The sequence below is a fragment of the Myxocyprinus asiaticus genome, chromosome 27, assembly GCF_019703515.2.
Source record: "Myxocyprinus asiaticus isolate MX2 ecotype Aquarium Trade chromosome 27, UBuf_Myxa_2, whole genome shotgun sequence".
NCBI lineage: Eukaryota > Metazoa > Chordata > Actinopteri > Cypriniformes > Catostomidae > Myxocyprinus > Myxocyprinus asiaticus.
In genome coordinates this window covers 3,055,548-3,082,064 of record NC_059370.1, presented here as the reverse complement: position 1 = coordinate 3,082,064, position 26,517 = coordinate 3,055,548, and the positions used below count along the sequence as shown (strand labels likewise).

General features: G+C 36.7%; 2 protein-coding genes across 7 annotated transcripts in view; one reads left to right on the top strand and one right to left on the bottom strand.

Annotated features, from left to right (window-relative positions):
• The first annotated feature begins 5 nt into the window (after positions 1 to 5).
• Positions 6 to 17,763, top strand: LOC127418159 (E3 ubiquitin-protein ligase TM129). The gene is made up of 4 exons (XM_051658584.1): positions 6 to 444; positions 12,566 to 13,040; positions 15,512 to 15,671; positions 15,963 to 17,763. Exons 1-4 carry the CDS (start codon positions 240 to 242, stop codon positions 16,209 to 16,211), a joined length of 1,089 nt encoding a protein of 362 aa, XP_051514544.1. The 5' UTR covers positions 6 to 239; the 3' UTR covers positions 16,212 to 17,763.
• A 559-nt stretch (positions 17,764 to 18,322) lies between these two features.
• The window catches only part of LOC127418138 (misshapen-like kinase 1), a 144,623-nt gene continuing 136,428 nt past the window's right edge, over positions 18,323 to 26,517 (bottom strand). For 5 of the 6 annotated variants that reach the window (XM_051658535.1, XM_051658538.1, XM_051658540.1 and 2 more), the window contains 2 exons: positions 23,420 to 23,559; positions 18,323 to 22,826 (listed from right to left, as the gene is read on the bottom strand). In XM_051658535.1, coding sequence (XP_051514495.1) covers positions 22,743 to 22,826; positions 23,420 to 23,559 — 224 coding nt within the window. In that variant the 3' untranslated portion in view covers positions 18,323 to 22,742. Of the gene's footprint in view, positions 22,827 to 23,419; positions 23,560 to 24,383; positions 26,019 to 26,517 lie in introns of those variants that run through there. The other variant, XM_051658541.1, reaches the window with a different exon arrangement.

Below are 26,517 nucleotides of genomic sequence, written 5' to 3'. Positions count from 1 at the left end.
TTGCTGCCACGTCCACTGCTTTCACTTACGGAAATGTCACGAAATAATACATGTTCTTTGCTTTTAACGTGTTCGATTACTTCATAAGCTACTTACGAGCGCATGTTAATTATATATGAATGTATGTATTTGACAGAAAAGTGTAAATCTAATCGAGGATAGCTGTTATTATGGGCGACTCACTGAATGTGTATGAATGAAATTGCGTCTGGCTTCATGCGTGTATTAGTGATGTAAACATGGACAGGCCGGATACTACTTTCACTCTGGCGTATATAGTATTCACACTGTGTTTTATTTTTACGCCAAATGAGTTTCGTTCGGCTGGTTTTACGGTTCAGCATCTGTTTTCAGAATTGCTAGGCAGCGAAGACATCTGCTTCATTCAACACCACATCAGGAGAACCACACTAACTCTACTCGCCCACTGCTTCTTACCGCTGGGTAATGTCACGTTCACGATTCTAGATTTAATTTTGGTATTCTTTTTGCAAGTTGGTAAAAAACAAACAAACAAAAAAACAAAAAAAAAAACTAAATGCATTTTCTGTACAAATGCAATACCAAAATGACCTACTGCTGTGTTTTATATGCTATATATTGCACTGTTCTCACTGTAGTGTATACTGTGCAGTATTCACTTAATACTGGCTGCTCATTTTTAATTTGTTAAAGCAGTGTGCAACAATAAACGTTTCAAACAGTAGAATGTATATTGTTAACACTGACCTCATTATGAGCATTGTCCCATTGTAGGGATGTCACATTGCGTTGTGTGCTCTAGTTGAACACTGAGCGTTGTGGTATTCCATGCATACAGACCATTCTCAAACTGTGAACAACATGTATACTAAGCTCACTGATTCAAAAACATGATACTGATACAAAAGATATATACTGACATGAACTGATACAAAACATGTCCTATTTACAAATGTTCTCTTTCTGTTAAAAATCAAGAAATTCATAATCATAAAAATACTGAAAAAGTTATATCAAAAGGAAATATGTATACTCAAGCTATTTATTACTTATAATTTAATTATATATATATATATATATATATATATATATATATATATATATATATATATTAAATAAAAAATGCATACTCTATACTTGGAAGCACATGTAACTTAACATGTCCTCAGCAAGAGGCAACAATGCACAACTGCCAAACAAAGTGTTTAGAAATGCAACACATTCTTAAATATCAAATGAAAGGTTGGGATCTGTAAGATATCAGACAATACATAAAGTAAACTTTAAATTATATTTTCCATAAAAACTGCCTATCAAAGTTGTGTCCTCACTTTGTGTCAACGCCGTTAGAATTTTTATAATCCTGAATAAATCAGACAATGTCATGGTCAGCTGTAACTCTGAGTACCCCTTTCCCACTTCCTGCTTATGGTGGATGCAACAGTAGGACATGTGGTCTGGTAAGCTTTATACATATATTTTTTTATTATTATTTTAAATAAGGTTTAAGTGTCTGCGGTCACAGCTTCAACATGTCAATTCTGTCATCCCACTGTTATAATTTCTGTTAAGATTTGTAAAATAATTTTGGCATTTGAGTTTAGATTATAGAAGCAGCTTCAACTGAGGAAAAGAAAAAAGGGCTCCAGAATACAACACGTGGTTAAGATGGAAAAATATTAAATCTTGTCAACTCGCTCAGAATTTTCAGAATAGGGAGAAAACAGAAGAAAAAAATTATAGAATGTATTTGTTCTGAACACTATTATTAGATAATTAAAGACTTTAATCTGATGGATCAGATTAAAACAGCCTGATTTTTGTGTGTCTGATGGTATGATTTTTTATGAAGTGAATAAATAAAAACTAAGATTTAAAACATGTTTTGTCCCTTACCTGTGATCTCTGTGAGCTATACTATAGATCGAGTAAGAATAGGCTTGACAACACTTGACTAACATCAGAATATAAAAGAAAACATTAAACAGAAGCATTGCACACTTCAAATAACATTGTTTTTCTGAATGGCTGATGTCACCTCTAGTGTGTGTGTGTGATGTCATTTCATAACATACACCTTCAGAGTTTAATGAGACAATCAAGTCAAATGCAAAAAAATACTCCATTATTAGTGGTAAAATTACACATTTACCACAAAAGAATACATGCTGTTGAGAGAATGCAATTTAAAACACTTAATTGTATGGAGAAAAAAACCCAAAAAACAAGTAGTTCAGTGATTATGCACTTATATAACACTAGTCAAAGATGTATAAGATGCATTCCAGGGGACATGAGGAAATTACACTAGTGCAATAAATTAGAATGATTTAGTATTTTTTTTTCTTTTTTTTTTTTTAGCAGACCAAAGGCTCATTGGCCATTATTCCAGGGGATCAAAGCCCAGTGTGAATTGGTTTATGTGTAGGGTACAACAGGGCTAAAGGCTTCCCGGGGTAAAAGGCTCCTTTGATTTTATTTTCTTTCTAAACGCTAAATAGCATCAAAAACTACCACAGCAGTTTCCTAAACACCTGTTTGTCATTATGAACTGCAAAATATTCCTCTTCCATGAGATCATTGAGTGTAATGTTTAAAGTTTGATTTTAAGGTCATTTGATCTAATATTTAATATATTTGTTTAATATTGCAAATTATGTAGCTAATGAATATCCCGGAAATGATCACATTTATTTTGAGACAAAATACTTATTTGTCTTTTTCAATTTGTTTTAGATTATATATACAGGTGCATCTCAATAAATTAGAATGTCGTGGAAAAGTTCATTTATTTCAGTAATTCAACTCAAATTGTGAAACTCGTGTATTAAATAAATTCAATGCACACAGACTGAAGTAGTTTAAGTCTTTGGTTCTTTTAATTGTGATGATTTTGGCTCACATTTAACAAAAACCCACCAATTCACTATCTCAAAAAATTAGAATACATCATAAGACCAATAAAAAAAACATTTTTAGTGAATTGTTGGCCTTCTGGAAAGTATGTTCATTTACTGTATATGTACTCAATACTTGGTAGGGGCTCCTTTTGCTTTAATTACTGCCTCAATTCGGCGTGGCATGGAGGTGATCAGTTTGTGGCACTGCTGAGGTGGTATGGAAGCCCAGGTTTCTTTGACAGTGGCCTTCAGCTCATCTGCATTTTTTGGTTTCTTGTTTCTCATTTTCCTCTGGACAATACCCCATAGATTCTCTATGGGGTTCAGGTCTGGTGAGTTTGCTGGCCAGTCAAGCACACCAACACCATGGTCATTTAACCAACTTTTGGTGCTTTTGGCAGTGTGGGCAGGTGCCAAATCCTGCTGGAAAATGAAATCAGCATCTTTAAAAAGCTGGTCAGCAGAAGGAAGCCTGAAGTGCTCCAAAATTTCTTGGTAAACGGGTGCAGTGACTTTGGTTTTCAAAAAACACAATGGACCAACACCAGCAGATGACATTGCACCCCAAATCATCACAGACTGTGGAAACTTAACACTGGACTTCAAGCAACTTGGGCTATGAGCTTCTCCACCCTTCCTCCAGACTCTAGGACCTTGGTTTCCAAATGAAATACAAAACTTGCTCTCATCTGAAAAGAGGACTTTGGACCACTGGGCAACAGTCCAGTTCTTCTTCTCCTTAGCCCAGGTAAGACGCCTCTGACGTTGTCTGTGGTTCAGGAGTGGCTTGACAAGAGGAATATGACAACTGTAGCCAAATTCCTTGACATGTCTGTGTGTGGTGGCTCTTGATGCCTTGACCCCAGCCTCAGTCCATTCCTTGTGAAGTTCACCCAAATTCTTGAATCGATTTTGCTTGACAATCATAAGGCTGCGGTTCTCTCGGTTGGTTGTGCATCTTGTTCTTCCACACTTTTTCCTTCCACTCAACTTTCTGTTAACATGCTTGGATACAGCACTCTGTGAACAGCCAGCTTCTTTGGCAATGAATGTTTGTGGCTTACCCTCCTTGTGAAGGGTGTCAATGATTGTCTTCTGGACAACTGTCAGATCAGCAGTCTTCCCCATGATTGTGTAGCCTAGTGAACCAAACTGAGAGACCATTTTGAAGGCTCAGGAAATCTTTGCAGGTGTTTTGAGCTGATTGGCATGTCACCATATTCTAATTTTTTGAGAGAGTGAATTGGTGGGTTTTTGTTAAATATGAGCCAAAATCATCACAATTAAAAGAACCAAAGACTTAAACTACTTCAGTCTGTGTGCATTGAATTTATTTAATACACGAGTTTCACAATTTGAGTTGAATTATTGAAATAAATGAACTTTTCCACGACATTCTAATTTATTGAGATGCACCTGTATATATATATATATATATATATATATATATACACTATATTGCCAAAAGTATTCGCTCATCTGCCTTTAGACGCATATGAACTTAGGAGACATCCCATTCTTAATCCATAGGGTTTAATATGATGTCGGCCCACCCTTTGCAGCTATAACAGCTTCAACTCTTCTGGGAAGGCTTTCCACAAGGTTTAGGAGTGTGTTTATGGGAATTTTTGACCATTCTTCCAGAAGCGCATTTATGAGGTCAGACACTGATGTTGGACAAGAAGGCCTGGCTCGCAGTCTTCACTCTAATTCATCCCAAAGGTGCTCTATCGGGTTGAGGTCAGGACTCTGTGCAGGCCAGTCAAGTTCTTCCACACCAAACTCGCTCATCCATGTCTTTATGGACCTTGCTTTGTGCACTGGTGCGCAGTCATGTTGGAACAGGAAGGGGCCATCCCCAAACTGTTCCCACAAAGTTGGGAGCATGGAATTGTCCAAAATCTCTTGGTATGCTGAAGCATTCAGAGTTCCTTTCACTGGAACTAAGGGGCCAAGCCCAGCTCCTGAAAAACAACCCCACACCATAATCCCCCCTCCACCAAACTTCACAGTTGGCACAATGCAGTCAGACAAGTACCGTTCTCCTGGCAACCGCCAAACCCAGACTCATCCATCAAATTGCCAGATGGAGAAGTGTGATTCGTCACTCCAGAGAACGTGTCTCCACTGCTCTAGAGTCCAGTGGCGGCTAGCTTTACACCACTGCATCCGACGCTTTGCATTGCACTTGGTGATGTATGGCTTGGATGCAGCTGCTCGGCCATGGAAACCCATTCCATGAAGCTCTCTACGCACTGTTCTTGAGCTAATCTGAAGGCCACATGAACTTTGGAGGTCTGTAGCGATTGACTCTGCAGAAAGTTGGCGACCTCTGCGCACTATGCGCCTCAGCATCCGCTGACCCCGCTCTGTCATTTTACGTGGCCTACCACTTCGTGGCTGAGTTGCTGTCATTCCCAATCGCTTCCACTTTGTTATAATACCACTGACAGTTGACTGTAGAATATTTAGTAGCGAGGAAATTTCACAACTGGACTTGTTGCACAGGTGGCATCCTATCACAGTACCACACTGGAATTCACTGAGCTCCTGGGAGCGGCCCATTCTTTCACAAATGTTTGTAGAAGCAGTCTGCATGCCTAGGTGCTTCATTTTATACACCTGTGGCCATGGAAGTGATTGGAACACCTGAATTCAATTATTTGGATGGGTGAGCGAATACTTTTGGCAATATAGTGTATATATATATATATATATATATATATAGAATCCACGCACAACTCACCACATGCCCCACTGAGAGTGAACCACATTATTGTGACCACGAGGAGGTTACCCCATGTGACTCTACCCTCCCTAACAACCGGGCCAATCTGGTTGCTTTGGAAACCTGGCTGGAGTCACTCAGCACCCTGGATTTGAACTTATGACTCCAGGGGTGGTAGCCAGCATCTTTACTCGCTGAGCTACCCAGGTGCCATAATGTTCAGATTTTGTTGTTTCGGAAGGAAATTGGTACTTTAATTCACCTTGCCACATCTATAGCAAGTGCTGCAGGATGTGTGTTGTGAAATGTCATCTGAGTATCTGGACAAACTGACAGCTGGAATGCCAAGAATCTGCGAAGCTGTCATTGCTGCATGTGGAGGATTTTTTGATGAGAACTCATTGAAGTAGTTCTGAAATGTTTTTTCAAATTGTAATAGTAATTTTTGACATTATTAATGTCCTGACTATACATTGTGATCAGTTGAATGCCACTTTGGTGAATAAAAGTACCAATTTCTTTCCATAAGAGCAAAACCTGTACATTATTCCAAACTTTTGGCCACCAGTGTATCTAGCCTTCGGATGAGACGTTAATCCTAGGTCCTGACTCTCTGTGGTCATTAAAAATCTCAGGGCACTTCTTGTAAAGAGTAGGGGTGTAACCCCAGTGTCCTGGTCAAATTCCCCCCCATTGGCCCTTATCAATTATGGCCTCCTAATAATCCCCATCCAATAATTGGCACTATCACTTCACTCTCTCCTCTCCACCAATAGCTGGTGTGTGGTGAGCGTACTGGCGCACTATGCACAGCAAAATCCCCAGTGTTAAATGAACACTCCTGGTGTTTATATGGTTCTCACAGTGTTAAAAACTAACACTGAAGCAGTGTTGAATCTACAGCAGATAATTAAATAAAGTAGATACACTCTCTGAGTGATGATTGATCATTAGTGATGACACCTGATGTTAACAAGCAGAATCTACTGAAGGAAAGAGAAACAACAAGAACAAGAAAACAAGAGAACAAACCAGCACACACCACAACAATTAAATCTGTCTTACAGCCACACAACATTAGATGTACATCAACTGCAAATAAAATATGTTATTAGACAACAATCTTTCAATATGTTGAGTGAGGATGTTTGTTTTATATGTCTGCAAAAGTTATTTACTGAGAATTAATAGAGGTTAGTCTCTATTTAGTGTTGCTGATGTCATTTTGTTGTTTAATTTGGTGATTATTGTTCTCTTTGGTTAGATACCTGAAACTTGATTATATGCAGGTCAGTGTTGTGCTGTTCAAGTGTAAAACACTGTGATAGAGAAAATCCTCCAGGATGTTAGCTGGTACATTTAAGTGAGATCTCATCTCAAGTATCATCATTAAAAATAAAATCTTATAATTTCAGAAATACTTTGAAAAACTTGAATAAAAAGGGTGAATTCAATGCTGTGATAAGGTGACCAGAAACGGTCTCTTAAAGATAATTTATAAGCTGTCAATGATACACACAGACATCAAGACTCAGCATACAAAACTCATCAATGGTGACAATCAACAAACTCAATTTCAGATTTATGCCGCAATGCATTATGGGTGTTTGCATAGTATGCAACTTAACAATGGCACCCAGCATGCATTGCGGCATGGATCTAAAAATGAGTTTGTTGATTGTTACCACTGATGAGTTTTGTATGCTGAGTGTTGATGTCTGTATGTCTAATTATGCAAAAGTTTTATTTTTTTCATAAGCAGCTGTTGCATCTTTCACTGGCAGTATCTGCTCAACTTCACAGATATCTGTTGCAGTGACTTTCATATTTATTGGTGTGAATAATGTAGCTTTAATTTTATTTACAGTGAGTGTCCATCAAATGAAATCATTGTATCACACATCTAACTGACCCTTTTCAAAATTAAAAAAAACCTGCTTTCAGCTGATTATATTCTCTCTCATCACAGTACAATTATACTTGTTTTGATGAAATCTTATTATACTGGTTAAAAAAGAACTTGATAATCCAGAAGAAGGATCAAGTGCCTAACCAAAGATAAAACTAATCACCGTAATGGTGACTTCAAATAAAAAATACAATAAATAATAACACAAAATCAGCAACACTAAATGAAGCTAAAGCTTTATTAACTCCTAATCTTTTGCACACATGAAAAAAAATCCCAAAGTTACTTATAATAATAGAACATGGCATTGTTGTATTTTGAGTATTTTCAAGCTTTCTCCTGTGAAATGTTGAGACATTTAATTTGTTGTCCAAGAGCATATTTTATTTGCAGTTGATGTACATCTAATGTTGTGTGGCTGTAAGACAGATTTAATTGTTGTGGTGTGTGCTGGTTTGTTCTCTTGTTTTCTTGTTCTTGTTGTTTCTCTTTCCTTCAGTAGACTCTGCTTGTTAACATCAGGTGTCATCACTAATGATCAATCATCACTCAGAGAGTGTATCTACTTTATTTAATTATCTGCTGTAGATTCAACACTGCTTCAGTGTTAGTTTTTAACACTGTGAGAACCATATAAACACCAGGAGTGTACATTTAACACTGGGGATTTTGCTGTGTGGCTGCCGTAGCATCATCCAGGTGGATGTTGCACAGTGGTCAAAATCAAATCAAATCAAATCACTTTTATTGTCACACAACCATATACACAAGTGCAATAGTGTGTGAAATTCTTGGGTGCAATTCCAAGCAACATGGCAGTCGTGACAGTGATGAGACATATACCAATTTACAATAAACATCAGATTTACACAACACAATTTAAAATCTAATATACACATAATTACACACAACACTATACAAATAATAATATACGATGTACAGTATACAATACACACAATATAGAATACACATTATACAATAAAAATAGTATATATAGTATATATAAAATATACAGTAGGTTGTATTGTACTGTATTGACATTCAGGCTGTCGGTTGATAGTCAGTTGCCAGTGTGTTGTTAAGAGAGAATATAATTTATGGCAGTCCAGTGTGAGATAACAAGATGAATAAAGAGCAGTGCTGATGTATTTTGATCGTGAGCGATCAAGAGTTCAAAAGTCTGATTGCTTGGGGGAAGAAGCTGTCATGAAGTCGGCTGGTGCGGGTCCTGATGCTGCGATACCGCCTGCTTGATGGTAGCAGTGAGAGCAGCCCATGGCTCGGGTGGCTGGAGTCTCTGATGATCCTCTGAGCTTTTTTCACACACCGCCTGGTATATATGTCCTGGAGGGAGGGAAGCTCACCTCCGATGATGTGTCTGGCAGTTCGCACCACCCTTTGCAGGGCTTTGCGGTTGTGGGCAGTGCTATTGCCGTACCAGGCAGTGATGCAGCCAGTCAGGATGCTCTCTACAGTGCTGGTGTAGAACCGTGTGAGGATGTGGCAGTTCATTCCAAACTTCCTGAGCCGTCTCAGGAAGAAGAGGCACTGATGAGCCTTCTTGACAACGTGTGGACGGATGATGTGAGTTCCTCAGTGATGTGGACACCGAGGAACTTGAAGCTGCTGACTCTCTCCACTAGTGCTCCATTGATGGTGATGGGACTGTGTTCTCTGTCTTTTCTCCTGAAGTCCACCACAAGCTCCTTTGTCTTGCTGACGTTGAGGGAGAGGTTGTGCTCCTGACACCAGCGTGTCAGAGTGTGCACCTCCTCTCTGTAGGCCGTTTCATCATTGTCAGTGATCAGACCTACCACCATCGTATCATCAGCAAACTTAATGATGGCATTGGAGCTGTGTGTTGCCACACAGTCGTGTGTACAGGGAATACAGGAGTGGGCTGAGAACACAGCCCTGTGGGGCTCCAGTGTTGAGGGTCAGTGATGAGGAGATGTTATTGCCCATTCTAACCACCTGGCGTCTGCTTGACAGGAAGTCCAGGAACCAGGTGCACAACGAGCTGTTTAAGCCCAGAGCCCGGAGTTTCTCATCTAGCTTGGAGGGCACTATGGTGTTGAATGCTGAGCTGTAGTCTACAAACAGCATTCTCACATAAGTGTTCCTTTTTTCCAGGTGGGAGAGAGCAGTGTGTATTGTAGATGCAATGGCATCGTCAGTGGAGCGGTTGTTGCGGTAAGCAAACTGCAATGGGTCCAGTGATGGAGACAGCACAGAGCAGATGTTATCTCTGATTAGTCTCTCAAAGCATTTGCTGATGATGGGGGTCAGAGCAACAGGACGCCAGTCATTTAAGCAAGTGATTTTGGATTGCTTTGGTACAGGCACAATGGTGGACGTTTTAAAGCATTAGGGGACCACAGACAAGGAGAGGGAAAGGATGAAAATGTCCGTAAAAACATCAGCCAGTTGGTTCGCGCACGCTCTGATGACGCGGCCCGGAATGCCGTCTGGACACGCGGCTTTATGGATATTCACCCGTCGGAAGGATCGGGTTACTTCCGCTACAGAGACAGAGAGTGAACAAACCTCTGTAGCTTCGGCTGCGAGAGCTCTCTCCGTGAGGGCGGTGTTATTTCCCTCGAAATGAGCATAAAAAGTATTTCGCTCATCCGGGAGAGAGGCAGCAGTGTTCACGGCGGAGTTTTTATTCCCTTTAAAGTACGTGATGATATTAATTCCCTGCCACATGCTTCTAGAGTTGGTGGTGTTGAACTGTCCTTCAATCTTGTCCCTGTTCTGGCGTTTGGCTGCTCTGATAGTTTTGCAGAGTGCATAACTGGCTTGTTTATGCTCCTCCGTGTTCCCTGAATTAAAAGCGGAGGTCCACGCATCAAGTGCAGCGCGAACATCGCTATTTATCCATGGCTTCTGGTTGGGGTAGATCCGTATTGTTTTTGTTGGAACAACATCCTCTACGCACTTTCTGATGAAACACGTTACGCTATCAGCGTAAAGCTCGATGTCGTCATCAGAGGCAGACCGGAACATCTCCCAGTCCGCGTGATCAAAACAGTCTTGTAGCGTGGAGTCTGATTGGTCTGACCAGCACTGGATCATTCTAAGGGTGGGTGCTTCCTGTTTCAGTTTCTGCCTGTAAGCGGGCAGAAGCAGAATGGAAGAGTGGTCCAATTTGCCAAATGGTGGGCAGGGCAGGGATTTGTAGGCATCCCGGAAGGGAGAGTAGCAATGGTCCAAAACCTGTGTTGAAACTGATGTGTTGGTGGTATTTTGGTGCAATTGATTTAAAATTGGCTTTGTTAAAGTCCCCGGTCACAATGAACGCGGCCTCAGGGTGCATGGTTTCCTGCTCACTTATAATCCCATACAGTTCCTTGAGTGCCCGGTCTGTGTCGGCTTGTGGCGGGATGTACACAGCAGTGATAATGACCGCTGTGAATTCCATCGGTAGCCAGAATGGTCAACACAGAAGCATGAGAAATTCCAGATCAGGAGAGCAGAAAGACTTGATAGAATGTACGTTCCTCTGATCACACCAGGATTTGTTGATCATAAAACATACACCACCTCCTCTGCTTTTTCCTGAGAGGTCTTTCACTCTGTCCGTTCGGTGCACAGAGAACCCCACGGGTTCGATGGCTGAATCTGGAATTTCAGCAGACATCCAAGTTTCTGTAAGGCAGATAATGCAGCAGTCCCTCGTTTCTCGTTGGATAGAGATCCACGCTCTCAGCTCGCAGAGATTGTTGTCCAGAGACTGAACATTTGCCAGTAGAATACGCGTGGCGTCTTACTCTGATGAGAACGGTGGCTCTATTTCCCCTTTTCCTTCTGTGTTTCCGCGGCCAGGCAGCCCAGACAAAGGGCTCCGCTGGCGTGTTTGTAAACACCGAGTCGGCATTGAGGTATTTAAAGTCTGGTTTTTGGTGTGCTATTGCCAATGTCCAAAAGCGTTTGTCTGTCGTAGACAATAAGGCAGACAACATCCAAGACAAAAAAAACATAGAATTGTAAACAAAACAAACAAAAAAACTGCAGTGTTGTGTCGGAGCTCACAACGCAGCAGCCGTACTTGGTGCCATCTTCATTTATGGTGGTGGTTGAGGAGAGTCCCCTGTTCACTGTGTAAAGTGCTTTTGAGTGTAGTGTCAGAAAAATTGAGGGAGCCCTTTACCCAGGTTTAAAAAAAAAAAAAAAAAATTTTATTCAAAACAACCTTCTGTTGTTATTTCTTTTCACATAAATTATGTTGGTCCTTCCATATTCAGTACAAATAAATGTATTTCTTGAGTCTTGATACACTTTGGGACAAGAAAAAAGATAATTTTTCTTAAGGTGTACCTTTAGCCCTGTTGTACCCTGACATTAGAAATAGACAAATGTATTATTATTAACAAGCCTATTAAAATTGTAAATAATTTAAATAAAAAATGATAAATACCGTAACTTGTACTTGGGACTGAAAAGGCACCAAATTGTAGGAATGACACAGTATTCAAACAATTGCTGTGTTTGCATACTACACATATACTATGTATTGCATACTGTTTAAAAATAGTATACAAGTATACTGTATGTAGCAAAAAAAACAAAACAAATTTGGTTTAGGCTGTTGTGCACTTCATTGTTGTCGCATGACCTCACTACATTTCCAGATTACTTTTATCAGTTATTTTCCAAATAACAATACAAAAAATATCTATAAGCTTTCAAAATAAATTTAAACACATGAAACATAAGTACGTTTGCCATCATTAGTCCCAATCAGTGTAAACGCAATGTAATTCTTTAGTTCCTGCTGTATTTTTTATTATTTTTTTAATCAAAAGTTCATTGTGCACTGCATTTTCAATATGAACACAAGGGCACATTGCGCACAGGTTGGCATATTAACATCTTATTGGATGGGATAGCTGTAATATGTTCTTAATTCATGAGAAAATATATTTTCTTTTTCTATGATTGAATAGTTTGATGAACACTTGGCATCTGTGAACATCTTTCCTCATGACTGTGTGTACAGTTTTCAGACCAGCACATAACACTTGTGTTACACCTGTGTTGCAGGTTACTACATAGGAATGTGTTTTGCCGCTCCAGAACAGAATCTCTTGTACGTCCATCATGCAAGTCAAGGATGGCAAATCTACTTGGGTGTTTCACTGGTAATCCAGCTTCTAAGCTGTGCTCTTGCTTTCTATTGGTCCAGACGTGGATGGGCAAATCATCCGATATGTGAAGCACTGAGTGTGCATGCATTACCCCACTCCAGCTGGAGGGCCGTCGCGTCGTCCATCAACACAGAGTTTCGCCGCATCGACAAATTCACTTCAGGTTCTCCGAGCGCAAGAGTGATAGTCACTGATACTTGGGTGATGAAGGTCACAACATATTACTTGCATGTTGCATTGCATCAGGACTGTCATTTGACTGTCACAGACTCCAAGCATCACAACCTGTCACCTGAATTAAACACACCAGTGCAGATTGTCACCATCACCGTTGCCAGCATCAACCCAAGAGTCAAGTCTTTTGACATAAGGTAATTTCTTATTGTGGATATGTATTGTGAAAAAAAAGGCTTATTTAAAATGCTTTCTTTTAGAAGTCCACTATTAATCGAAATTTTTTTTAAAAAATGAGATGCCGATAAATTTGGATTCTTAAGGCCATGAGGACGCAGATAATTCCCTGCTTGCATGTGAAGGAGCGTCTGTGTGCAACATATCACATTGGCACTACTGTCATATACTGTCTGCAAATATGCAGATATCTCGTTTAAACAGATGTAATTCATGAACCTCACAAAAATCCAGTGTTTTCTTCCCGTCCAGCACTCATCTAATATCTTCCTCTGAAGCGCGTATTCCATCAGCCAGAATCAAAAACTTCAGGATAAGGATCAAATGTTCCTCTAATAATTCACAAATCATGATGGTCAGTCTGTGATAATCCAAGCAGGTGTTCCATGGAGTTTAAACTTTCAGCAGATTGCTGCTGCTCTCGCTGGATCCACACGAGTGCAACTTCAGAGTAAAAGCGCTTCATGTGCACTATGAGTAAATGCCATTTTCACTGTGTACTGTATGTACAATTGGTTTGACTGGGTCTTTTATGAGAAAATGTGATTGGTAATGCGCAATGCCATCCATTTTTGTTGGACTACTGTGTGTACTGTCATTTCCTTCTAATGTTAACAATTACTTAATGTAGAATTTATTTACTAAAATGTTATGACTAAACAGAAATCAGAAGAAACTATTATCTACCATTTAAAATACAATCTTATTTTTTATAAAGATAATTAAATATAATAAAAGTTTATCAAAATAACTTATTAATATACTTTTTTGGTGAAATTGAGTAAATATAATGCTAAATAAGATTTATAATTTTTTTTTTAGCAATTTTCTGTTAATGTTATTTACTATATTAAATTGTGTGATATATCGGTATTGTATCGGCCTATTGGCCACCCTGCTCTCTGGTATCAGCATCGGCCGTTAAAAAACCCATATCGGTCGACCACTAGTTACCACAATAGAATGCAACATTGCCAGCTACCTTTTCAGCCTTTTTGCTTCCAATAAATGTGGAATTTCAACTATTAAGATATTAATGATAGATATCTTTAATTGTATCATAAACAGGATTGAATGACTGATCATTTGTGAAATTCTACTAGTGAAAATGCAGTTAAAGATATGAAGAATGATGTTTTTTACTTGGAAAATTTCCATGTTTGATATGGGTATTAGTAAAAGTAACAATGTCACTTTTTAATATCAATAATTAATGTGTTCACTAGTAAAAAAAAAAAGAATTAATTATAACTGCTATCAAACAGTTGCATTTTTTTCTTTTTTTTTTTTTTTGTAGTAAACTAGTAGTAAAGCTGGCTCCACACTAGCAGACACCAAACAACTCTATTTTGGCTGAGGGTGTCACACATGCGGACAGTTTTGCTGAGCTCTCGCTCTCTTCAGTTGGTGGTATGACACCCTTGCTGATTAAGAATGGTGGAGGGGTGACAGACATATCAGAAATAACACAATTGTCACAAGCTGAAATAACAACAGGAATATCTCTTGAGCATCAACAATTGTAATAGAGTGATTTATGATGTGATTTGTGGAGTAACTTACCTTGTGAAAGTGTGTGATTGTGAATTTATCCCCTCGAAGCTTTCCGTAGAACGTGTATGTCCATATGCAGAGAGTAAAGAAATTATGTTCAATAAAAACAGACTATTGGGTCAACACTTTCTGATTTCATTAGCTATTTTAGTGTAGGAGGAAAACAGGAAAAACGCTTTGAGACATAATCACTTTGCATTACAACCAGCATTGATGCTATGCAGCTGAGTGTGTCTTGTCAGTTCTTCAGTAAAAGAAGCAGCTCATTGGTCACTTGATGAGAACACAAGAGCCCTCAGGACAGAAACATTTTTTTCAAGCAAGGCTGATGTGCTTTTTTAGTTTTTGAAGTCATTAACTATTAGCAAGGAGTCCCGACAGTCAAGTGATTAATGATTTCTCGCTGGCAGAGTCTAATGCGCTTCGTCTCTCACCTACTGGCCGGTGATTATGTACATGAAGCTCACACCTGAAAATCACTGGAAAAATCTGCTTAATTGCATTACTGATCTCAAGAACTAGCATAGTATTTAGCCTATACAGTATAATTCTTATCCTCCAATGTGAATAGGACTTGAGAAAGAGCATTACAATATTTTACTGAACAATGGTAAGTTTGCTGTAGATGTAATGATTTTAATTTTTGTCTTTTGTTTTGTGACCAAATTAATAAATAAAATATGTTTCGCCAAACTTTTTTAGTTTCCATTGTAGACCATGTTTTGTCAAGTGCAGATTGTAATAGACCAAAACACTATATATTGTTTTTTAGAAAATGACAGCGACAATGTGAGGTATAATGATTATTTTTAGTGCAACCCTTGTGTGACTCATTTATTCTCTTCAAATGCAACTGTAACTGTACTTTACCTTCCAGATTGAAATCTACAGAGTATGTTGAGCTACAAGAGAAGCTGCATGCACCAATCAGAAATGCTGCCAATGTTGTCATCCATTTGACAATGAGTGAGCTGTTTTTGGAGACCTTTATGTCTTATGTGAAGATGAATGAAATTTACAAGTGCCCAAGTGGACAGGTGAGCACATTACCAACCAGTCATTGTTTACAATGTCTTAGGATCTGAAGAGGCCATTCAGGAATAAGGGAAATTAAAATTAATTGTCCAATGTACTACTAGACCACCTTATATGACTGAAGAATTTCAGTTTGATCATTATACACAGTAGCTGCATCCAAATGCACGTACTGTCAGATTATGTTCTGTAATTACTGAAGACTATACTTCTTGACTTCTGTGTAAAAAGACAAAAATTTGAGACTCTGACTGTCAACATTATTTTTTTTTGTCTTTCCTATATTTTTTTAGGAACTGGAACCATGTATTGGATGTATGCAGGTGAATGCCAATGTGAAGCTTGTGCGTGTGTGTCAGGGCGATGATGAAGGTGACTGCCAGCACTGTTACTGCAGACCCATGTGGTGTCTCACCTGTATGGGCAAATGGTTCGCCAGCCGTCAGGACCAGCAGCAGCCGGAGACGTGGCTGAGCAGCAGGGTCCCCTGTCCCACCTGCAGGGCCAAGTTCTGCATTCTTGATGTCTGTCCCATTCATTAATTGAATATTACATCTTCAAGATTTTTATGTCTTTAGGCCTTTGAAACACTCAGCTTCTGCACAGATCACATCAAGGGGACATTTTTGTAGCAGATATGTGTTGGTAAATTAAATCCACCCTTCCCAAGCTAGACACATATCTTATTTGGGATTATAATGGGTGTGTAATAATAACGAAAAAAACAAAGGTTATACTACACCCCCTAAAATCTAAAAGAAATAAGAAATTATATTTTGCTTAAAGAAAATAAAGACAATTAAAATAAAGTTGTTTAAAGAAAATGAGAATTTGCATTGCAACATTATTTTCATGTCAGTTAAGCTCTCCTCCCCCCCTCAGTTGTCCTTGCCTTAATGCAAACATATCTCAGTCGTTACTGTAGTGCCAGAAAAAGTGTTACTTTGCAAAGTATTTATACATAATTATATAGTATTTCTTGCACTAATTTTCAATTATGCTGGAAAAAAAAAGGCATACATTTTTACTGTCATAAAGTAAGAATTACTGTCGTACAGCTATGAGAATTGCTATTTAGAATAATGAGAATTACCAAAAAAACTCAAGTAAAACGTAAAACATTGAGAGTAATAACACACTGGGGAGCAATTGTGCTGAATTGTCATGAAAATAGTGTTACAATGTAAAAAAAAAAAAAAAAAAGTATATATATACAGTACATACATACAAATAACACGAGTTAAAAAAAAAAAATCTTTTGATGAATCCATTTGATATGAATTTTGTTGTTTCATGTTGAGACATTGACTGCTGATATTGTACATGGTCAAATTCCAGTAAAACTACAAACATTTGGTCTGGTTAAAAATATACACTGAATATACTGAAGAACTCGTGTTCAGAATCAGACAAAAAGGTGTAATTGTGCTGAAAAATTTCTTTATCACGGAGCAATGGCAGAGTAAAGTGTTTATCAGATTTAATAAACAACATACTAAACTGCCTTAATCTCATTTATTGACATTTCTGTTCAGCTTCCATTTGTCAGAAAATTAGCTATTTAAGTTTTGGACATTTAGTTTTGGAGACAGATTGTAAACCCATGCTCTCCTCTTTAGATAATCATTGGCAATACATGTTATTTAAGTCACATTTATGTTACAATGACATTGAATTTGAGTTTCTTTAAATCAATCAGTTTGCACATCGTGACAAAAGTTGAAATATTAACAATCAAGTTAATCAGTGTTTGGCTTCAATTCTATCATTCTGGGTTTGTCTGCTTTAGTTTGCTGTAATGTTGCTTCATTTTCATTTTATATTTGAAGGTTCATTTGCTTACAGATGCTGTCAGACATTTACTTTAAATGCAAACCCTGATTTGGCCAATTAAAACCTTTTGCTTTATTTTTGTAATATTGCTGCTACAGAAACGGGATGCACATAAACTGATTGTTTGTATTTTACTACCATTCAAATATTTCTTAGAATGAATGTGTGTTTCAGGCATACTGCTTATAAATATTTTTGAAGTTTGAGAGAAAACCGTTTCTGATCTCTTCCTCATAATAAAGATTTAGTATAAAGAGTGGCTTTATGACTACTGAAAGGTTTCTGCATTGTGAGGATTTTGGACACTGGGATTTTATTATTTGTATTATTTTGTAGTTGATTTTACATTATATTTTAATGTATGTTTTTGACACTCAAAACCAATCAAAAGATTGAGCTACTTTTGAAATAAATATCACTTCACAATGTACGAGCAAATAACCTTGCTGTCACTAGCACAGCAATCTTTGACCATAAAACTTTCTTCACACGACGCTGGTATTTTTAATATCTGAACTCATGCAAGGCCATCATTTACAAACAAACAAACAAACAAAACATCTCAAATATCAATTCTTTTAGACACAATGCACATTTTACTGCCATTTACTGTTTAAAAATAAGATTGTATGTTTTGAATAACAGCAACCAAAATAATGACTGATAACTGAAAACTTATGTTCATGTAAATTTTAGCAATTTATTTGTGATTTATTAGTAAATTTAGCTGTTTTTGCTAAAAACCCCCAAAATGAAGTGTACTGAAACTTAAGGTTAACAGTGATTGAAACAACAACAACAACAACAAAAATATAGAAAGAACTTTTAAAACATTTATTTGGCTTAAAGAGTAAATTTATACAGAGATATTTTCTTATTGAGACCAGTCAGACGATGCAAAAGAAATATATACATAGAGTTAAATGCACAGTCTGAACTTTTTACAAGCATAACACTCATATGTATATAGAATAATTCCCATATATGAACTGTCCATTATACTAGTAAAATAACTCTATAAAACTTTATACAGGAAATGTACATTCATATTACAATGTTATAAAGATAAATCTTTACAGAAAAGGTCAAATTTAGTATACATTTACATTATTAGCTGGCTCACATGAATAAAGAATTAAATGACATTAAAAGCTTTCAAACTTCAAGTGGTGACCAAAAGTGAAACAAAAACTTGGGAATCAACTGGCTATATCAAGACATTTAAATGTTAAAATAGAGAACATGAAAATCAAACCGAATAAAGACTGTAAGAAGATTCATTGTGCTCAAATTAACCACAGTAAAGCCCAGATACAACATTCAAAAGACCCAAACTGTTCAGACAGGTATCAAGGTACATTTCAAGTCATAAATCTTTACATGAAGTTGAGAATCTACTCAAGACACATACTGCTTAAAAAACAACAACAGGACTTCCTATCTGACAAGTTATTTCAAAATTGAAATACCAGTTTCATCCAAATGAATCCTGTTGTCCTTTAGGATGTTTAAGTTTTATTAAAGCATCTAGCCTGTGTTTAAACTTATGAGATCTCATTGGCTGTATTTAGGAGAAATAGTCCTAATGGTTTCCTAATGGTGCAAAGAATGAAATGGAAAACTACAAAACTATTTGTATTTAATGCTAAACATTCAGTACTGCTCTGAATTTAACAGAGGTACTGTACATTGTAACAGATTTCTATTGCTATCATAATTTGCTGTTTACTTTAAGAGCGAGTGCTCATGAAATGTTGAAAACCCCTGTGGGTGCTATTTTACTATTTACATTTTCGATTATATCATAAATGAAAGAAACCTATCACTGAAAATAAAGAGAAACTATCCGCTGATTTTAATAAGATCAATAAGTCACTGTATAAAATCAATGAAAAGTGGATACATTATGATTCTTAAGGAATGTTCAAGTTCAAGTTAAGTTCAATCAACAGCATTTGTGGCATAATTCTGATTACCACAAAAATTAATTTTTGACTCGTCCCTCCTGGCTCTTACAATGGAAGTGAATGGGGGTCAATCTGTAAATGTTAAAATGCTCACCATTCAGAAGTATAGACAAAAGACCTAAACAGCATGTGTGTAAACATGGTTTTAGTGTGATAAAATCACTTACAAACCTCATCTGTGTAAAGTTATAGCCAATTTTACAACTTTGTTGCCATGACGATATAATGTCAACAACCCATTTAACCCAAAAATGACTGTAAAAATGATGATTTGAACAACTTTACAGCTCAAATAATATTTATGAACAGAATTAATGTAAGTGCTTTTATAAAATTATAAGCTTCACATTTCTGCTTTTAAACCCTCCAAAAATTGGCCACATTCACTTCCATTGTAAGTGTTTCATGTAACCTCAATCTATCTATCTATCTATCTATCTATCTATCTATCTATCTATCTATCTATCTATCTATATATATATAAAATTAAAAGGAGGGACGAGTCAGAATTAATTTTTGTGGTAATCAACATTATGCCACAAATGCTGCCGATTGAGCTGAACTTGTATTGAACCTGGAACATTTCTTTAAAGAATGATTCAAAGTATTTTATGCCAAGTTTATAACTGCGTCTACAAATTCTTGTGCTTAAATTACTTTTATTGCTTTACCAAATATAAATTAAATAGCCAGTGTAGGGCTGTGTGATATGGCTTCAGAATTTATATCTCAATATTTTTCAGCAAACTGACGATATTCTATATATATCTCAATAATTATGTTTTTGCCCTGAAATAGAATAAAAGTGTTTTTTTTTTGTTTTTTTTATTGTTGTTGGTTTTTTTTTTGTTTTTAATCAGAGGAACCATCATTTCATCTAAACAGCCATTGCTGCCATGTAGAATTAATATTTCAAAGGCAATAAATAAAATCTATTTAAAAATGATTTCCCACATGTTTCCCACAGTTTTATAATAAATTAACACAAGGGAGAGTAAAATGTGAATGAACAAGGTGTGCAAAACTACTTCACTTATTTTTTGGAAACCAGATGAATATAGCATAGTACTAAATTATTACTGTGGAACCCAGTCAAGTTTATTAATATAATATAATACTGAATTATTATTATTTTCAGAATAAGATTTGTTAAAGATAAATTAATATATTTCTGTCCTATTTACTTCACCCTAAACCGGGGTTTTATTTTGACACTGCATGCAGTCGTGTTTATTTCACCTTCATCAGGAGCTTTTATTATGAAACGGAAAGTGCAATGTTTGTTTGACAGTTTTGAGTTTCGCATCTTGTGAACCGCTGTCAAACTCTCCTTTACTGTTCCGCGTTTGTAGATTTGTATAATAACGTAATAGAGGTTACTAATGTTTGGAACTTCATGAATGCTTTAACCTGCAGTACTTCACAATGCACGTGAACTGCGCTACAAATACGAGCCCCTGTTCGTGCACACAGATCAGCGCATCGCCAGTTCATTCTGAAGCGCACACAGGCCATGTTTATCTGTTTTTAATAAAATCGTAGCCTTTGGCAGTTAAATAAGCATATATGATAATTTCTCCATTTTTATGTTATTACAGCCCTGAAGGATCATGAAATTAGTCTACTGATGCACACTATTAAACTTCATGGCCAAATAAAATGTATCGCCCAGCACTAAGCAAGTGCTAATCTTTCTTAGTTTCATGCCACATCCTTCGTTAACCTTTGACTTTCTGACTTTCTTTAACACTATGTGAACTACTGTCCGGTGCTTTCTGTCTCCACTTACACTAAACTCACTCCTCTACACATATTCACATCCACACATCCATGTACAGCTATGTTGTCTTTTTCCACAAACAACCACAATTAATTTCTTTTTTCTTCAATGCAACAAAAATGTTTCAGCACAGGCTCTGTTATTATCTAACATTTACCAACAGATTTACTGGGTAAAACACCTAATAAACAATATAATTAGCATATAATTCAAACTTTCTGTATACTAAGGCATCATGGTAGAGGAAATAAGGTGAATGTTTATTTATACCCATTGCAATATATTTCAATCTATATAGTCACACAGCTGCAAACTGAACTGTTTACTGGCCACCTTCAAAAACTATCAAAGTCAGCTGTATTGATACATGTACAATTCGATAAATTAACTGATCAGCTCCAAAAGGAGTTGACTTTGTGATTTATGAATTTGTGTTTATCATCCCCAAACATAATTTTGTCTGTGAACTAAAACCAAGAAAAAACTGTTTAACCTTCTATGACCATATTTCATAGAAGACAGTGTTTTTGGAAGTTGTCGCCACACTGGAGCTGACATAATCATATCAAAAGATGAATTCATGTGTACAGAAGAACATTTCATTTGCCGAGTTTGAATATTCTTTCTCATGCTGACAAGATATAAAGCAAAACCAGCTGCAAATAAAAAATAATTAAGTTCAGACTCAATACATGGCCAAAGACAATATCTAATGTTTGGTCTCTACTAAGTTCTAAACAAAACTTTTCTTATTTTTTTATATAACTTTATAACTTTTATTAATAATATGCCCAGTTATGTTTGGTTTTCAGGATGAGAAGAGATACTATTAACAAAAAAATGCAAAGTTAAACCGTCATTTGTTGTTATTATTAAACTTAAAATACCTTTAAATAAGTTTGCTTGCAACCCCCCAAAATTAAAGCTGAATGTCCACAATTATACTTCTGTATTACTGTATCATTTTAATTCCGAAGTGTTGATATATCCACAAAAACAAACTGCTACAGTATTTGATTGTACAATGGTACAACAGTTAGTTCTTTATATTCTAGTTGTTATTATAAATTTCACATCAAACCCTGTCCCAGCCATGGTTGCTAACATGCAAAAAAAAAACTAAACAAAAAAAAACTATTAGGGACAAAATATCAAGTCCTTTTTTGCAAGATTTGTTTATAAAAAGAAATAAAATTACAAAACATTTAACACAACATTTGTTATTTCCAGATAAAGCAAAAAACAAATAATCAAGACAAAAATAATGCTGACATTGTCAGACATGATACACTTCACTTCTTTTATACTTGTATGACTAGCGCTATTTAATTTAGTTATTTTTCATGTATTATATCATAAAATGCATCATTTCTATAAAAATGTTTACATACAGAAAATGAAACTAAAATTGCATCTTATTTGCAGAAATTCTTTATTTTGGGAATCAGACCAAGTTTACTGATTTACCCTGCAAAGCTCTGCAATCCAAAAGATCACCAGTTGAAGAGTGAGTTGTGTCCTAATGTCATGAAGTAGATCTGACTGCATCCACCAGACTGAACAGAGGCAAAGAACACCTGTACAGAAACATTTGTACACTTAATGTTTCATTTTTTATTACAGATTTAAAGAGCTTTATAATCATGTATATGTGCACACATTACATAAAACCTCTTTAAATGACCCCATGAAATAACAACTGTTGTTTGTATTGCTGACATAAACTAATGGCTACTAGTGCCCATCAATGATGCCCTAATGAGCCATTCAATATGTCCTACCCTAACTTCCTGTTTCATGGGGTCTTTTAAGGAACAGTTCACAAAAAATTAAAATAAATAAATAAATAAATTGATGCAAGAATGTCTTTGGAGGGTAAGATTTTAAATGAATAACAAGTAAAATTTCAGTGTTTATCACGCACATCCATTGCATGGATTCAGAAGACTTAGAATAAGATGCATGGACTACTTTTAAGATACTTTTATGTTTTTTTTTTGTCCTTTTAGGAGCTCAACAGCATCTGGCCGCACACAATTCCACTGTATGGAAAAATGTTTTTTTCATTTTTGGATGAACTATCCTTTTAAACATTGTCCATTTTTGGGATATTTACTTGGAGACATTCAATGTGAAATAACACAGTAATATGGAAAAGTTGTTGTCATACTTTATCATTTCTCTCACACAGGAACTTGAGTTTTTGAGCCTTTTTGTGCATGAAGACTCCCTCTAGACTTCCAGTCTTGGCAGATCTCAGTTCAATGGCTTTCTCTCCCCAGCCCATCACTTGATTTGACTGAAGGTATGCTGCAACAAAACATCAGAATAGAAATGAAATGGAGTTACAGATTAATATATTTCAGCTTTCATTCTTACATTCAGAGATTAGCCTACCAGTGACCCGTTTACAAGCACTTAAGGAAATGGTTAATTCCAGGGTTTTTGCACCGTTCTGAAATGTATTGTAAACGCAAACACCGGTTTCATTATGCTGCTTTAGGGATTAAGTGAAAGCGGTTTAACACACCTAGGTTCCTTCTGGAGAACTCTTTCTTGCAGGTTTCTGAAGAGTGTACATGTGTAAAAATGACCGTATAACCTCCATGAGCCTCTTTTCCCACGTGGTAGTCAAGGATGAATAGTCAGAATTGTGGATGATTTCTGGGTCTCTACATGGTTGAATTTAAATTTATAATGCCTCGTCCCATTTTGCCAGTTATTAAAAGGTGCTGAAGCTGTATTGCTAACAAATGACAAGTGGCTATAGCTTTCAAACAAGTAGGAAATTTACCTGGAGGAAAAAAAGGAACCTTCTGAGTTCAATACAAATGATAACGACAGCATCTGTATCATCTGTATCTGTATCCGATATCAATCATAGAAAATAATGAGACCAGTGTGGAAGAATCACTTACTGACATTTCAGAATCAGAATCAGCTTTATTGCCAAATATGCTTACACACACAAGGAATTTGTCTTGGTGACAGAAGCTTCCAGTGCACAAACAATACAGCAACAAGACAGAGATAATAATAAAAATATAGAACAAAAATAAAAGTGAATAGAAAATAAAGTATATATAGAAATACACAATAAGACTAATATATATATATATATATATACAGTTGTGCTCAAATGTTTGCATACCCTGGCAGAAATTGAGAAATTTTGGCATTGATTTTGAAAATATGACTGATCATACAAAAAAACTGTCTTTTATTTAAGGATAGTGATCATACAGTATGAAGCCATTTATTTTCACATAGCTGTTTGGCTCCTTTTTAAATCATAATGATAACAGAAATCACTCAAATGGCCCTGATCAAAAGTTTACATCCCCTTGAATGTTTGGCCTTGTTACAGACACAAAAGGTGTCACACACAGCTTTAAATGGCAATTAAAGGTTCATTTCCCACACATGTGGCTTTTTAAATTGCAATTAGTGTCTGCGTATAAATAGTCGATGAGTTTGTTAGCTCTCACGTGGATGCACTGAGCAGACTAGATACTGAGCCTTGGGGAGCAGAAAAGAACTGTCAAAAGACCTGCATAACAAGGTAATGGAACTTTATAAAGATGGAAAAGGATATAAAAATATATCCAAAGCCTTGAAAATGCCAGTCAGTACTGTTCAATCACTTATTAAGAAGTGGAAAATTCAGGGATCTCTTGATACCAAGCCAAGGTCAGATAGACCAAGAAAGAATTCAACCACAACTGCCAGAAGAATTGTTCAGGATACAAAGAAAATCCCACAGGTAACCTCAGGAGAAATACAGGCTGCTCTGGAAAAAGATGGTGTGGTTGTTTCAAGAGAATTTCTTTTTTTAATTTTTTATTTATTTATTTATTTATTTTTTGAGAAGTGCGCCCTCTCATGATGACTGTATGCCCCTCTACCCCTGTGTTGAGTGAAATGTGCCAGAAACATCCTTTCAGTACTTATAAATGGTTAAAATAACCAATGAAAAAAGACTTTCAATGGCAATAAACATGCTGCTTCTCCTGACCTGACAGTCACGTGTTGACAACATGTTGGATCATGACTAATTCTGCCAGCTATCATGACGTGTTTATGCCACTACCATACTGGTGGGGCCATTTTTTTCAAACCCCACTCTAATCTTGACAAACTATACACTGTATCGTTTGAAGTGTCAATATACTGTATGAACACTAGTGCTGTCAGCCGATTAAATTTTTTAATTGTGATTAATCGCATAATTTTTCATAGTTATAGTGATTAATTGCAGATTGGGAAAGTGCTGAAATTTTACTCTATACAGTTGAAGTCAGAAGTTTACATACTCTTAGGTTGAAGACATTAAAACTCATTTTTTTAACCACTCCACAGATTTAATATTAGCAAACTATAGTTTTGGCAAGTCGTTTAGGACATCTACTTTGTGCATGACATGAGTACTTTTTCCAACAATTGTTTACAGACAGACTGTTTCACTTTTAATTGACTATATCACAATTCCAGTGGGTCAGAAGTTTACATACACTAAGTTAACTGTGCCTTTAAGCAGCTTGGAAAATTGAAGAAAATTATGTCAAGCCTTTAGACAATTAACTTCTGATAGGAGGTGTACTGAATTGGAGGTGCACCTGTGGATGTATTTTAAGGCCTACCTTCAAACTCAGTTGCTTGGCATCATGGGAAAATATAAAAAAATCAGCTAAGACCTCAGAAAAAGGACCTCTAGAAGTCTGGTTCATCCTTGGGAGCAATTTCCAAATGCCTGAAGGTACCACGTTCATCTGTACAAACAATAGTGTGCAAGTATAAACATGCAGCCATCATACCACTAGGGAAGGAGATGCATTCTGTCTCCTAGAGATTAATGTAGTTTGGTGCGAAAAGTGCAAATCAATCCCAGAACAACAGCAAAGGACCTTGAGAAGATGCTGGAGGAAACAGGTAGACAAGTATCTATATCCACAGTAAAACGATTGCTATATCAACATAAACTGAAAGGCTGCTCAGCAAAGAAGCAGCCACTGCTCCAGAAATGCCATAAAAAAGCCAGACTACAGTTTGCAAGTCCACATGGGGACAAAGATCTTACTTTTTGGAGAAATGTCCTCTGGTCTGATGAAACAAAAATTTAACTGTTTGGCCATAATGACTATTGTTATGTTTGGAGGAAAAAGGGTGAGGCTTGCAAGCCAAAGAACACCATCCCAACCATGAAGCATAGGGATGGCAGCATCATGTTGTGGGGTGCTTTGCTGCAGGAGGTACTGGTGCACTTCACAA

Excerpts from the sequence above, each read along its gene's own strand:
- LOC127418159 (XM_051658584.1), top strand. The coding sequence starts at position 240 with ATGGACAGGCCGGATACTACTTTCACTCTGGCGTATATAGTATTCACA. Across the intron at positions 445-12,565 it reads CCACTGCTTCTTACCGCTGG|GTTACTACATAGGAATGTGT; the intron begins GTAATGTCACGT and ends CCTGTGTTGCAG. Across the intron at positions 13,041-15,511 it reads GTCAAGTCTTTTGACATAAG|ATTGAAATCTACAGAGTATG; the intron begins GTAATTTCTTAT and ends TTTACCTTCCAG.